This window comes from Eurypyga helias, unplaced genomic scaffold (assembly GCF_000690775.1).
Source record: "Eurypyga helias isolate BGI_N326 unplaced genomic scaffold, ASM69077v1 scaffold32538, whole genome shotgun sequence".
NCBI classification, from domain to species: Eukaryota; Metazoa; Chordata; class Aves; order Eurypygiformes; family Eurypygidae; genus Eurypyga; species Eurypyga helias.
Window position 1 is genome coordinate 18,935 of NW_010265515.1, and position 11,905 is coordinate 30,839.

General features: G+C 39.9%; 1 protein-coding gene across 1 annotated transcript in view; it reads right to left on the minus strand.

Moving 5' to 3' along the window:
- Positions 1-5,095: 5,095 nt before the first annotated feature.
- MMRN2 (multimerin 2) overlaps positions 5,096-11,905 on the minus strand; it is a 19,308-nt gene continuing 12,498 nt past the window's right edge. The window contains exons 4-7 of the mRNA XM_010156777.1: positions 10,883-10,948; positions 9,373-9,546; positions 6,389-8,299; positions 5,096-5,598 (exon numbers count right to left, since the gene is read on the minus strand). Of these exons, the coding sequence (XP_010155079.1) occupies positions 5,210-5,598; positions 6,389-8,299; positions 9,373-9,546; positions 10,883-10,948 (2,540 nt within the window). The 3' untranslated portion in view covers positions 5,096-5,209. The remainder of the gene's footprint in view (positions 5,599-6,388; positions 8,300-9,372; positions 9,547-10,882; positions 10,949-11,905) is intronic.

Consider the following 11,905-nt stretch of genomic DNA (forward strand, 5'->3'; position numbering starts at 1 on the left):
TACTTCTGTGCCAGTGCCTCTGAAGTCTGAAGTCGTTATCCCGTGCACACAATCTTAATTCCAATGGTGGTGATGCCAGAAAATAGCTGGCAGTGCTGCACAACACAGTGCTTTATGGATCCATGGTGTATTAGCCTTGGTTGGTGTAGCAGAAGTGGAGTGCATACTACTTGTAATTTTTGAACAAAACTCATGTAATTGTTGCTTTGTAATACTTTACCTTCGAACGCCTCTGTAGAAGCCCACATCATGTAGTGACATTTGTGCTCTGACATGCCATGCCCCAAATGAAATGTACTATATTGTATACAAGAAGAATAAATAACATTGTAGTTAACCTAGAGAAGATGTAAATAAAATATGAAAGAAGAGTGGAACAAGACAAATGGTCACACTCTTGTGTGTGTTATATGCCAGAAGTGTAGAATACTCCTTTAAAAAATGTAACACACTAATGTATTTTGTACAGCATCTGCTTTAGAAGGTGCCTTATTGAGTTTACCATGAATTGCTTGTTCTGTACACAGATTATGTCCAATGTATCATTTTTTAAGTAAATAACCTTATTTTAGTACATATTAGTTATGTGTTTTGTTACTATAAGATTTTGCCTTTGAAATGTAATGACTTGGAAATCACAATACTGTAACTAAATAATTCCCTAGTTTTTAATACCTTGTTTATGTTTTTTCATTTCATCACAGTCTTTGAGTAAGTTGCTAATGATCACTTTTATTGTTCAGTGGTGTTCAGAACTATTTGGTGCTCTGTAAGTTCAGGGTCTGTTCTCCTTGGACTAAATTTGGGCACAACAGTAAAAACAATGATTCCTTCTCCTGATTTTGATTCCTGTCTTAAAACGAACCCAGAAGCAGGTAAAAATTGAATATCTATTTTATTTGAGCATATGCACGTTCAGTACATGTTGATTTTATCCATATAAATTTGCCTCGAGCTCTTCAAGTGGAAAAAAAAGGGGGGTGGGGGGAGGAATGGGCGATTCTGTAATTGGGTTTTGTTGCCTCTGTATACAACATTCTTTTGGTGTAGTGACACCCACATTAAGAGATTTGAGCTAATATGTGCTGTTGGTTATGCAGTTACGCAAGTGCTCCTGTACAGCCTGCTAAATTCACAGCGGGTTTTATGATTGAAGCAAAAGAAGAGCAATCAAGATCTCACCTGTGAGTACACAGTTCCTAAAAATCTCAGAATTTTTCTCATTGCAGGAATGTATGTTACTGCTTTTCCTAGAGTTTGCATCCAGTTTGCAAGCAGCAAGAAGTAAGATCAATTTCTATTCTCTCTTTTGCTTTGATTAGGAATAATCTTAGCTTGAAGGATAGTTTTTTACAATAGCTGGGAAGTTTTGATATCTGAGCATCCCATAAACTGTTACCAGTGTGTTATTAAGTTACAATCATAACACTTTTTTTTTTTCCCCCTCCTGTAAAGTCAAGTGTTAAATTCTTGCATTAGAGTTCTTGAAAGTACAGTGGGAGACCAGAATGTATGTAGTGTTAAAGCTTTTTTTCCTCACTGGATAATACCAGGAAATTACACTGCACAACAATTTATTCTCCTTACAATTAGTGTCTTGGCAATGTAAACTTTTTCTTACCGTTGTGGCTACTGTGTGGTATGTAGAATATCTTCATTGATTACACTGATGGTGGCTGAATTGGAAACTGGGGGGTTTATATTGGTGTTACAGGAGGACGAAATGAAAACACTGGGTAACTGAAACTGCACCAGTCTTTGTTTTGATGAGCACTAAATTTCTCCTCCTCTAATGTGGCTTCTTGAAATGACCACAGGATGGTGCTATGTCCTAAAGTTATGAAGATCCTTTTGCAAACACGGGGGGGTTTTGATAAATGAAAATAAATTCTACTGTCTGGTAATAATAAATATAAAAATGTTATAATTTATGCATGATTATTTTTGACCTCTATATAAAAAAAGTATTACTGATGAGCTTGCATCAGTATTTAAGAACTGAAACAGCTATATCCAGTGACGTGTAAAAACCCCACATATGTATTAGGTGTGCAAGCCTGAAAGCAGCCTGAGTAGTTGGTGAAACTGAATCACAAGCTTTTAAATAAATTGCAGAAGTATCACTAATTTCATAAAGGATCAGATTTAATTCCATTAATCCCTTCTGCAGCTTTATCTTCACCTCTCCCCACTTCAGTCTTTCTCACTGATGTGAATGTAGTGAGTCCATAGCAGCCATGAATCTGAGTCAGGAGAGGACCACTGCTGTGGGCTGACCACCTCATGAATCTGTTTCATGCGCGGTGACCACCGTGGACTTCAGAGACTGGCTTGATGGGGATATCTGAAATGGGTTCAGATGAATCTGCAGAATTCAGGCACTGATGGAAAGCAGAATTGTTGATGTACAAGGAAATCGTCTTAGTAATGTAAAAGAAAAACAATAGGGGACTTCAATTTTAAAATGTAAAGCACCATAAGATACTGACATTCATAAAGCAGTAAAAGTTTCAGGAACAAAATAATGATGTGAAGTTATTAAGATGCACAGCTTTTTTATCTTTTATAAAGCCCAGTGACTTGATCTGGAAATCCAGAAACCTGAGCTATCAGCAACGTTTTCTGGTAGTTACAGGATTTTTGGGAAGTACTAAGAGAAGTTGGAAGGTATTTTTTTTTTAAATATGAAGCTCACGCTGACAATATCTAGATCTTGGAGTGAGCATACGTGTTTCTGTGCCCGTTGGTGCTTGGCTGAAGCTGCCATCCAGCATGCTAGCCTAGTTGGTCTGCTGTGAGCTGAGCTGAAGCAACTTGTCCACTCTTACAGACAACTCTCTTTTCCTAATGCCTACGGTCAAGTCCACTTTGGTTTACATGTGTAAAAATCCCCTATTCTTAGTCCACCGAGCCAACCGATAGCTTTTTTTAAAAACTGTCAATCCATCATCCTTGTCCTCTTGCTGTTTTCATGGGAAATAGTTCTTTCCTTGAGGTCCTGATCTGGAATTTGCTGTCTGTTCATTAAAATGGCTTCGTCTAGACTGTTGCCTAAAAATGCAGGTGGTGGTGATGTGGCTGTGTTAAATCTTATAAAATAACCAACAAAAACTTCCCAAAAACCCACAATCAGCCAACAAGTGTTTGTGGGGAGTTTTAAAGAAATTTATACCAGTATTCAAATAGTTTGCTTGTATTTGAGAGATAGTTTAGCTAGAAAGTTATTAAAAAGCTGATGTAGTCATTTAAAAAACAAACAAAAACAAAAAAACCCACCACAAGCCTGTAGCTTAATCATCTTCTCTCTTGTTGCTTGAGGAGGAAATCGGGTTTCCTGGCTTATGGAGCCAATAGAATGGTTTAACCCATTATCTTTAAGTTTTTGCTTCATGATCTAAAAATGACGGTGTTCCAGTCAAGTATGTTTTCTTTGTATATGCAGGTGGCTAACTTAAGCACATATTTGAAGAATATAAATATGAAAACATCTTTATGCTAACACTGTGTTCACTCTGGAGTTCATCATCTCTGAATTTGCCCGGCTTCTTCTTCCATAAAAGTAAACTCTGGTAAGCATAAGGATTCCAAACCGTTAATGGTCCTGTCTGGATGAACCGCTATCCTATCTACTGCCTACCATCTGCTTTTCCAAGTAGCTGTATGGCTTTCATTCCAGTTCAAGCTTTCTATCAAAGCTTTAAAAACAAGCAAAGTGTGTATTTAATTGTGTCTATCTGTGGGACTTGGCTGGTAGTCGCAGAATTGGCACGGGCTGAAGAGGGGGTGTGTCATTTTTTCAGGATGGAGAATTAACAACCTTCTCAGCAAGTCCATAGCTAAGACTGCTCTGTAGCTTTTATTTCAAAAGGTAAATACTGTCTGCTTGTCAAACTCTTGTCTTAGGTACAGTGTGTATTGGTACCCATGTGGTTTTTAATTTGTAGTTTAGTGTTGCTTACAGTACACATAGGTGGGGAGAAAACCCCTTAACAGCAGGATGGATTCCTGTTAGACAGTGCTATCTTAAAAGCGCAAAAAATACATAAGATAAATATACCCTTCTCAAAATATTGGGAGTTGCTAAATATATATAATTTTGGCAAATTTAATTGTTTTAATATTGTTTTGTAAAGTATTAGGATAGACACAGAAAAATACCACAATAATTGACCTTTTTTAAAATGAAAGCCTGTGTGATATTTTATTTAACAGGACAAAAGTTTAGGATGTGACTGGACATGGTCATCTTGAGATTTTTGAAGTTCAAAAAAATGCCACTGTTCAGAAATTCTACTCTTTGGTTCACTCTAATCATAAATTTATACCAGTGAGCTTGCCATTTTGCTGTTAGTTTTATTTGCTTGCTTGGTTGGTTTGAAACTATTTACTAAATGCTGAACTCCCGGCTGAATTCATTATATTCTTCTGTTTTATCTTTAGAAATAAACCTGAATTTTCACCAGTATTTTTGGAATGTTGTTGACACTTTCCTAATGTCTAAATGTAGATGTAATTCATCTTAACAATATTATGTTACTATTAAATTTTTGCAGTGTAGTTGAAGTACAAGACAGGCCCAGAAGCAAAAGGTCTGGGCCGTTTCTAAGATCCTTACTTACAAATATTAGGAGAGGGTGCGTCTTACTGGGTTTGATCTTCTAGTGTTCATACTGTGCACAGACTGAAATACTGAATTGGAGTGAGATGCAGAAGTTTCCAAGGCAGTGTGTGGCTGCCTGTGGTCCACAGAGCACTAAAAGCTAAAATTATCCTGGCTTCTTGGTTTTAAGCTACTATTCACAAAATACGAGAGTTGATACATACATTGCTACCTAAAATCTTTTCCTTGCCAGTGGTGGAGGTGTTTGTCATGGGAGGGGAAGGGAGAAGTTATTTGTGTTGTGAGGGAAGTCCCACAGAGCTTTTTTTCTAATGATGTGCAGTTGTCACAGTGGAAGGAGGATTTGGGCGTGTGTGCTGATACATTTGGAGTCCAAACCGTTAGCTTATCACTTGAAAGAAAATCCCATTGCTGCTCATAAGCAACTAATCAAAAGCCAAACACTTCCAGAAAAGAAGCATGAAGACAAATCTAGGGTAGTGCTATGTTTAAACACATGCAGTAGGATTGAATACATCACAGATGAAGCAATAGTGAATGGATCCATTGCATCTATGGAAGGACATCAATAAAACAAAATGTCCCTGTTCAAGTTTTAAATAGTAGAAATCCACCCATTGTTGTCCCAGGGGGACTCCGTTTCACTACAGAGCCCTGCAGCAATTCAAAGCATACTCTCTCCCCCTTCTCCATTTCTGCCATAGCAAAAGTAGTCATGGTGTTTCCATTTGGTGTTCTCCTCTGGCTACTCGACAGAGTTCTTTTGTACCCACGGCTAAAGGAGAGTTGTCCTAATGCTGGTCCTGTGCTAAACTCCACGGAGATGACAAACAGGTAGACACCTTTATGCGGTGCTTTGAAGTAGCCGTGTTCAGGGAAATAGCTGTTTCCATAATTGAGGTAAGTTTCATTAAACCTCAGAGTCTTTTCTTTATCCTTTCTTTCTGAGAATCCCACATGGAATGCCACCAGTGAGTCTGAAAAAGAAAGAGGAACGGGATGTTAGCAGTGAGCACTCTTGTACCCAGGATCGTCAGGGTGGGAGATTGGGTCAAGCCCTGTCATGCCTGATTTCTGTCTGCTCCGTTATAGAGCTAAATGCTTGAAATGACAGTGTGTCTGGGATTAAATCAAATAGTTCTGTGGTGGTTGTAACTACCGGGTGCTTATGGCCACATGTTTGCAGGGAAAGGGAACTGGGCAGTCACAGTGAAGTATAATCCAAAAACTTGTCTCTGAAGCTTAGCCATAAGAGAGAGTGTGCAACCTAGTCAGCCCTCCCTGATCCACTTATGCAAATTACGGCCGTTAATGTTTCTGTGCACATTAGGAAGGATTTGGTGGTTTGAGTACGCTCCTTCCAGACTCAAATAACAGAGGACAAAGAAGCAAGATCAGGAAGCCAGCACTCTCCATCAGCTTCAAAAGACAAAACTGCTGCTACATTAACAGGAGCATCTACGAACAAAATATGTGTTCTAAACATCTACAGTTAAGTTAGTTCAAGGCCTGTTCCCCACCACCTGTAGTGAGTGTAATTTTATTGGCTTCAAGCAAAGTGCAGCAGTGTATCAACTTGATTTTCACTCAAACTGCTGATTTTGAGGGTGGGGGAAGATGTAAATGATGTCAGAATTTCTCCCTGCAGCATCCCACAAGATGTCTGACAGGTCTCACAGTTCATATGCTCTCTGTGTGTGTGGAACTTCAGCAGGGTCCGGAAAGAAGCTAGGCCTGCACGTGAGCAAGTAAAAGAAAAGAACCCACCTTTTTCCAAAAGTTCTGTCTGCACTGTATTTCTTCCACTTATTGTCTGCATATTTTCTCGGTGCTTCTCAGGCTTTCTCTTGTCTCTTTGCTTATCCTGACCTTTGTGCTGCCTTCTCACTTTCCTAGTCAGCATTGACTGAATCTTTGTTACGTCCAGACTTACATTTGAGACGACTAGTTCTTCATTGCTTCCGAATAACTTTTTAAAAATCAGCAGGTGTTCCTCCAGCTTCTGCTTGATGGTGGCTAAATCCGCGGAGAGAACTTCCACAGAGATGTTGAGCGGCTCGATTACGTTTGCTATTGTATGATTGCAGCAGCGATTGATGTCACTTCTGGATTCGGCCCTCTTGATTGCCAGGCTCAGGTGTTTGATGTCATTCTTCAAAGTCATGATATCATTGTAAGCTGAGCTATCCAAGGAGTCATCTTTGGCAGCCTCATAGTTAGGTTCCATGTGTTCTACGATGCTGCGTTGACTGCTGACTTCATCTAGAGTAGAGGATGTTTGCGTTTCTTCTTTGGGATGCTTAGGAGGTGTACGGGCATCCTGATGATTTTGTTGTCCTCTCTCTGAGAGATGGAGTCTCTTCATAAGAGATTCTAAAGTCACATTTTGGTTTTGAAGCTTGTCTGAGATATGTCTGAGAGATTCTTGCAGCTGAAACACTGACGTTATTAGGATGCTAGGATTTTCTTCAAACAAGACTTCCATAAATTCTTCTCCCAGTAAAGCCTCCAGTGCTGCTTCATGCCGCATGGCATCTTCCAAGAGAGACCCAAAGGAACTGTTGAGATACCTGATGTGTCTATGGATTTCTTCATCTTTCTTCTTCAAGAAGCCTATGTCGTCTGAAAAAGCCATAACCTGTGACTGAAGCTGTCTGTTCTCTTCTTGACGGAGATTAAGGGACTGATGGATAGATGGAAAAGCTGAGGTGAGCTCTTCGATTTCATTCCTCAAGAGCTCTCTGAAAACTGACTCCAAGTGCTTCATATCCTTTAAGCTTGATTGGGTGCCCTCAAGGGAGTATGTGATATTCTTCAAATCTTCCTCCAGTACATCAGCATCAGAAGGTATTTTCTGGCAATTACATTCCTCCATGTACCTCAGCAGATCTGAATAGTTTTCCCGAAGATTTGAGAGAGTGTAGTTGAGCTCTGCCATCTGCCTTTCCATTGCTGCTTTGTTTTCTTCCATAAGAAGGGATTTTTCCATTAAAGTTACTGTAAGATCTTCTGACCTGTACTTTGAGATATTTTTTTTTAACTCCTTAAACCACCTCTCTAAAACTTCAATATTCTGAAAGGCCACATCTGACTCCATGTAAAGTTCTTTCAGCTGCTTTGTATGCCCTCCCAAAATATCGTTTATTTGTCTGATGGCTAACTGAGTATTTTCATCCTTGGGACCATGATGTGAGGACAGTTCTGTTAAATTTTTTTTCAAAGTCTCAAATTTATTTTCAAGGTTGTGTTGCTCTTGTTTCACATTTGCTATGCTGTTGTTCAAAGCTAAGAAATGAGATTGCTGTACCTTGTGGAACTTCTTGAGCTTTGTGTCAGTATCTGCCTTGATCATGGTGAGATTATAGCGAATGCTGGCCTGTTGCATTTGCAATTGATTCTCTATATCTCTTTTCACCTGATCGACTTTCACTACGTTTTCCTGGACTTTTGATTCAAACTTAGTTCCCAGCTCCTGGAATTCCTTCCTGGGCACAGAGCTCTCTTGGAGTCTTTCTATGCTTTGCTTGTTGTTTTCCACGTCATGGGACAGGTTTCTTACCATGTTCGAGAGGTTCTGCAAGCTTCGGTTGAAGCTTGCCCACATTGGGTTAAAATGTTTCCTTAGAAAATTCTCCACATGGGGAAACAAAACTTGCTGCAGAAGCCTTTCCTGTAGATCTGTTAACATAGTAGTAAATAAATAAATAAATTCTGCTTTAGGAAAGCATCTTAATCTGACCAGTGTAACTCAACTGCCTGTTTTTCTACAATAACTGCCATCTTACTCCCCCACATCTGAGCACAGGCTAAATTTTTACAGTTACAAATCAAGACTGCTGCAAACCACCTTGTCCTTGTGTCTGCAGGCAATAACTTCAGTCTGTATTGACTGCCTCATTTAAGTCATAAAAATACTGCATTTTGAAACCTGTGGACAAGCAGTTTCATGAGTGGCTTAACTGCACATTTTCACAACAGTTCTTAGTTGGTGGGGTCTTGCTTATTTGACTGTCTCACATTCTTTTTCTGATGCTTTCTGCAGTGTACCACTTCACAAAGTTACACAACATGTTAATAGCTGTGTATTCAAGGCCAGGACTAAATAACTTAAAATCTGTGAAGTATCCATACTAGGTATGAATTATTCCACGGCTTGATTTTTAACATTAACATTTGAACTGGAAGCCTTGACGTTCACTGAGAACAGTAGTTCTGTATCATTAGAAAATGTTTCTGTGAGCTAATGGCTCGCATTAGTAGGTCAAATTCCATAGCTCTTTGTTATCCACTGTAATATAGGGCAGGAATAATGTTTCAGAGAAGGGTCGAATGTTGCCTTTTGATACATACAGCAGTCTGATATATTTAGTACATCAGAGTATACCACATGAATAGGAAAAAAAGAACAAAGCTCAAACCTAAACTCTGCATCCCCATAGAAGAAAACCTGTAGAAGCAGAGTAGCAAGCTAACAAATAACTATAAGCAGCCTCTCTATTCTGTGGTTAAAGCATATTCTTAAATTCCAGCAAAGTGCTAAGGAATCTCCCTTCTATCTCATTTCCCACTTCAAGTTACTCTTGAATTTGGCTCATTCATTTTTATTGGACTTACGTCCATTTTTGCCCTCTTTAGAAACAAGCAGCAGACCAAGGAATATCAGGGTATTTTTGTTTTCAGATTTTCAGTGTGATCTGCGTGGTTTTGCAGGGCCTGTTGTCAGACTGATAATTCTGTGTCAGACCTCTCACCTGAATTGCTCTGGTTCACTTCTAACACCATGCTCGTACCGTTGGTTTCAAATATTCTCTGTAAGTCACCTAAGTTGCTGACTGCTTGATGAATATCACTTTGAAGATCATCCAGTAATGCCTCATGATTTTGAATGACTTCCAACATTTCTCTTGCATCCACTGGTGTTGACACTAATCACAAGATTCAGAAAAACAAAGTCATGCAACGGAGTGCAGCGACCAGGTGACGGGTGTTCTTACAAGACCTGTGAGCCCTGAGGACACCGGTGTACTTTCTGCTCTGAAATTTTTGTACTTCCATTTAGGGGGAGTTGTTGATTTATAGCACCTAAACACGCCGTTTCTTTGCAAGGATTTTTTTCAACAGTGTTGAAAACCAAATATATTTTAATATTAACAGAACTTCAGCCACGCACTAGCCATGGTGGCAGGAAAACAGTCGTCACTTAAAACCTCCCCAGGCCATAAAAATGTTCTGGAATAATGACTCCTTTCAAGCCAATTGAGTTCATAAAAGGAGAGGGTGAAAAAGCAGTTGAGGTGCTTCACTAAGGAATCAGAGGCATAGATAGCTTGTTGCTGAGGGCCCCCTTTAACTGCCGTTGCTGTAAATAAACACCTGCTAATCGGAGCTATAGGTTTCAGAGTGTACACTGAGAGTTGCAGAAACTGGTATATCCAAACAGTGCCATCCTGGGGGCCTCTTACCCTCCAGGGTTAACTTTGACCTTTCAGTCCAAGGCTTTCTAAGCTTAAGTCCTGTAAAGCAACTGCTTATTCATTCAGTGCTGAGAACTAATGTAAAGATGACTGTCTTTCAGGGCTGTAATGAAGAGCCGGTTGCTAGAAGGTATTTGATAGCACTGCAAGCCACACCGTTTCACAGAGGGTGAGGAAAGGGTCCTTCTTGGATCCTTAGGTTGTCAGGATGGAGTGCCTGAGATACAAGCCTACTTATAATAATAAGTAGATTTATTAATAATAATATTATCATAATATTCTCAATATATTCTCAATATAATAATATTGATAATAATATTGAGATATTATTCTCAATATTATCATCATAATATTCTCAAAGCTACTGGGTAGCTGCTCTGAAGTAGCCTTTTGACTTGATTTTTTTTCCTGTTAAGACTTGTGAGCATGGTGTGCTTCCCTGTGAATCCACACAGCAGAGCTAGGAGGTAAGCATCCATGCTGTCGAAAGCTTGAACGCTCCGCACCAGCTGACATTCTCGCTGGGTACCACTGGTCACCAGCCAGCGTACAACTTTGAAACTTTTGGCTGCTTTTTCTAGAGCATTCACGTACTGTTACAGCAAAAGCCCCCATTTAAGCCAATACATGAAAGGTAGTTGTGCTAAAGCTTTCTCAAACAGTGCTTTCACTAGAGCTAGTCTCCATAGCTTATCATGTTAAAATAGCAGCTAAAAACTCCATCTCTTTTTCTGATTAGTGACTGAGAGGTAAAAGAATGGCAAGCAGAGTAACTTCAAGCACATACTGTGGTTTGAGAATTCTTCTTCCAGCCCTTCAGTTTGACTTCCTGGCACCGGAATGAAATTGGGATCTGCAATTGAGAGGTAATACATCTGTGAAAAGATTTTAGTTGCAGAAATTACTACAGTATAGGAAGGTGAGGAAGGGCAATTTCATGTCTAGTGTAACTGCTGTGGAGATGGGCTTCTGCATTACAGAGAGCAAAGATGATCTTGTCTGGAGAACTTAGCTTGCAGTACTTCACCGGTGTGCAACATTGGATAACCTATAACGCTGTGTAGTAGGGTGGGGTTTTAATCCATGCTGGTTTACTGCTTACAAGAAATGAGTCTATTATAAATAGGTGGGGGTTTTTTCTGGGGGTCCTATCTAATGAGCTGCAAATTCATCTTCCTTGTCCCACAGTTACCTGGAGGTTCGGGTGGCTCCAGCTATAAATAAGGAGATGAAGAAGCAGCAGCTGGTTTTAGTCAATGAGTGTAACAGAGGAGAGACTAAACTAGAAGCACTGCATTTGGCAGTATACTTCTGACATTATAAATGAAAGCCAGGCTGGGGCATCACCTTAGAGATAAATCTGCAAAGGAAAGCTAAAGCTGCATTTTAAAACACACTCGTTTATCTGTGGAGCCTGTTTGGGTAGGTGAGTTAGACGTTGTATGAAAATTTTCATGCAAGTGTATGACGCTTTTGTTATGGTTGCCTTAATTACCAGGGGTAATTACCTTTCATCCGTTCAAATTCTCCTGCTTGTGGAGTATTGTTTGCTAAACCCTGCCAGTGTTTAAACTGCGCTGTCCCACCCCTCTCTTTTACTGGTGTAGAGCTGCTCCCCACTCGCAGCCAGAATCTCTGCGGAGAGGAGGCAGTGATGCAGGCTGGAGGGTGCACGCTGCCTACCGTGTTAGAGCTTGGGTACATGGTGATTTCCCTAGCCAGGTGAATCGTCCTGTAAGCCCACCATAGGGGCATCTCACATACTAGTGTTGCTTTCCCATGTCATTGGATTTTACCTGGAATTAGGCAT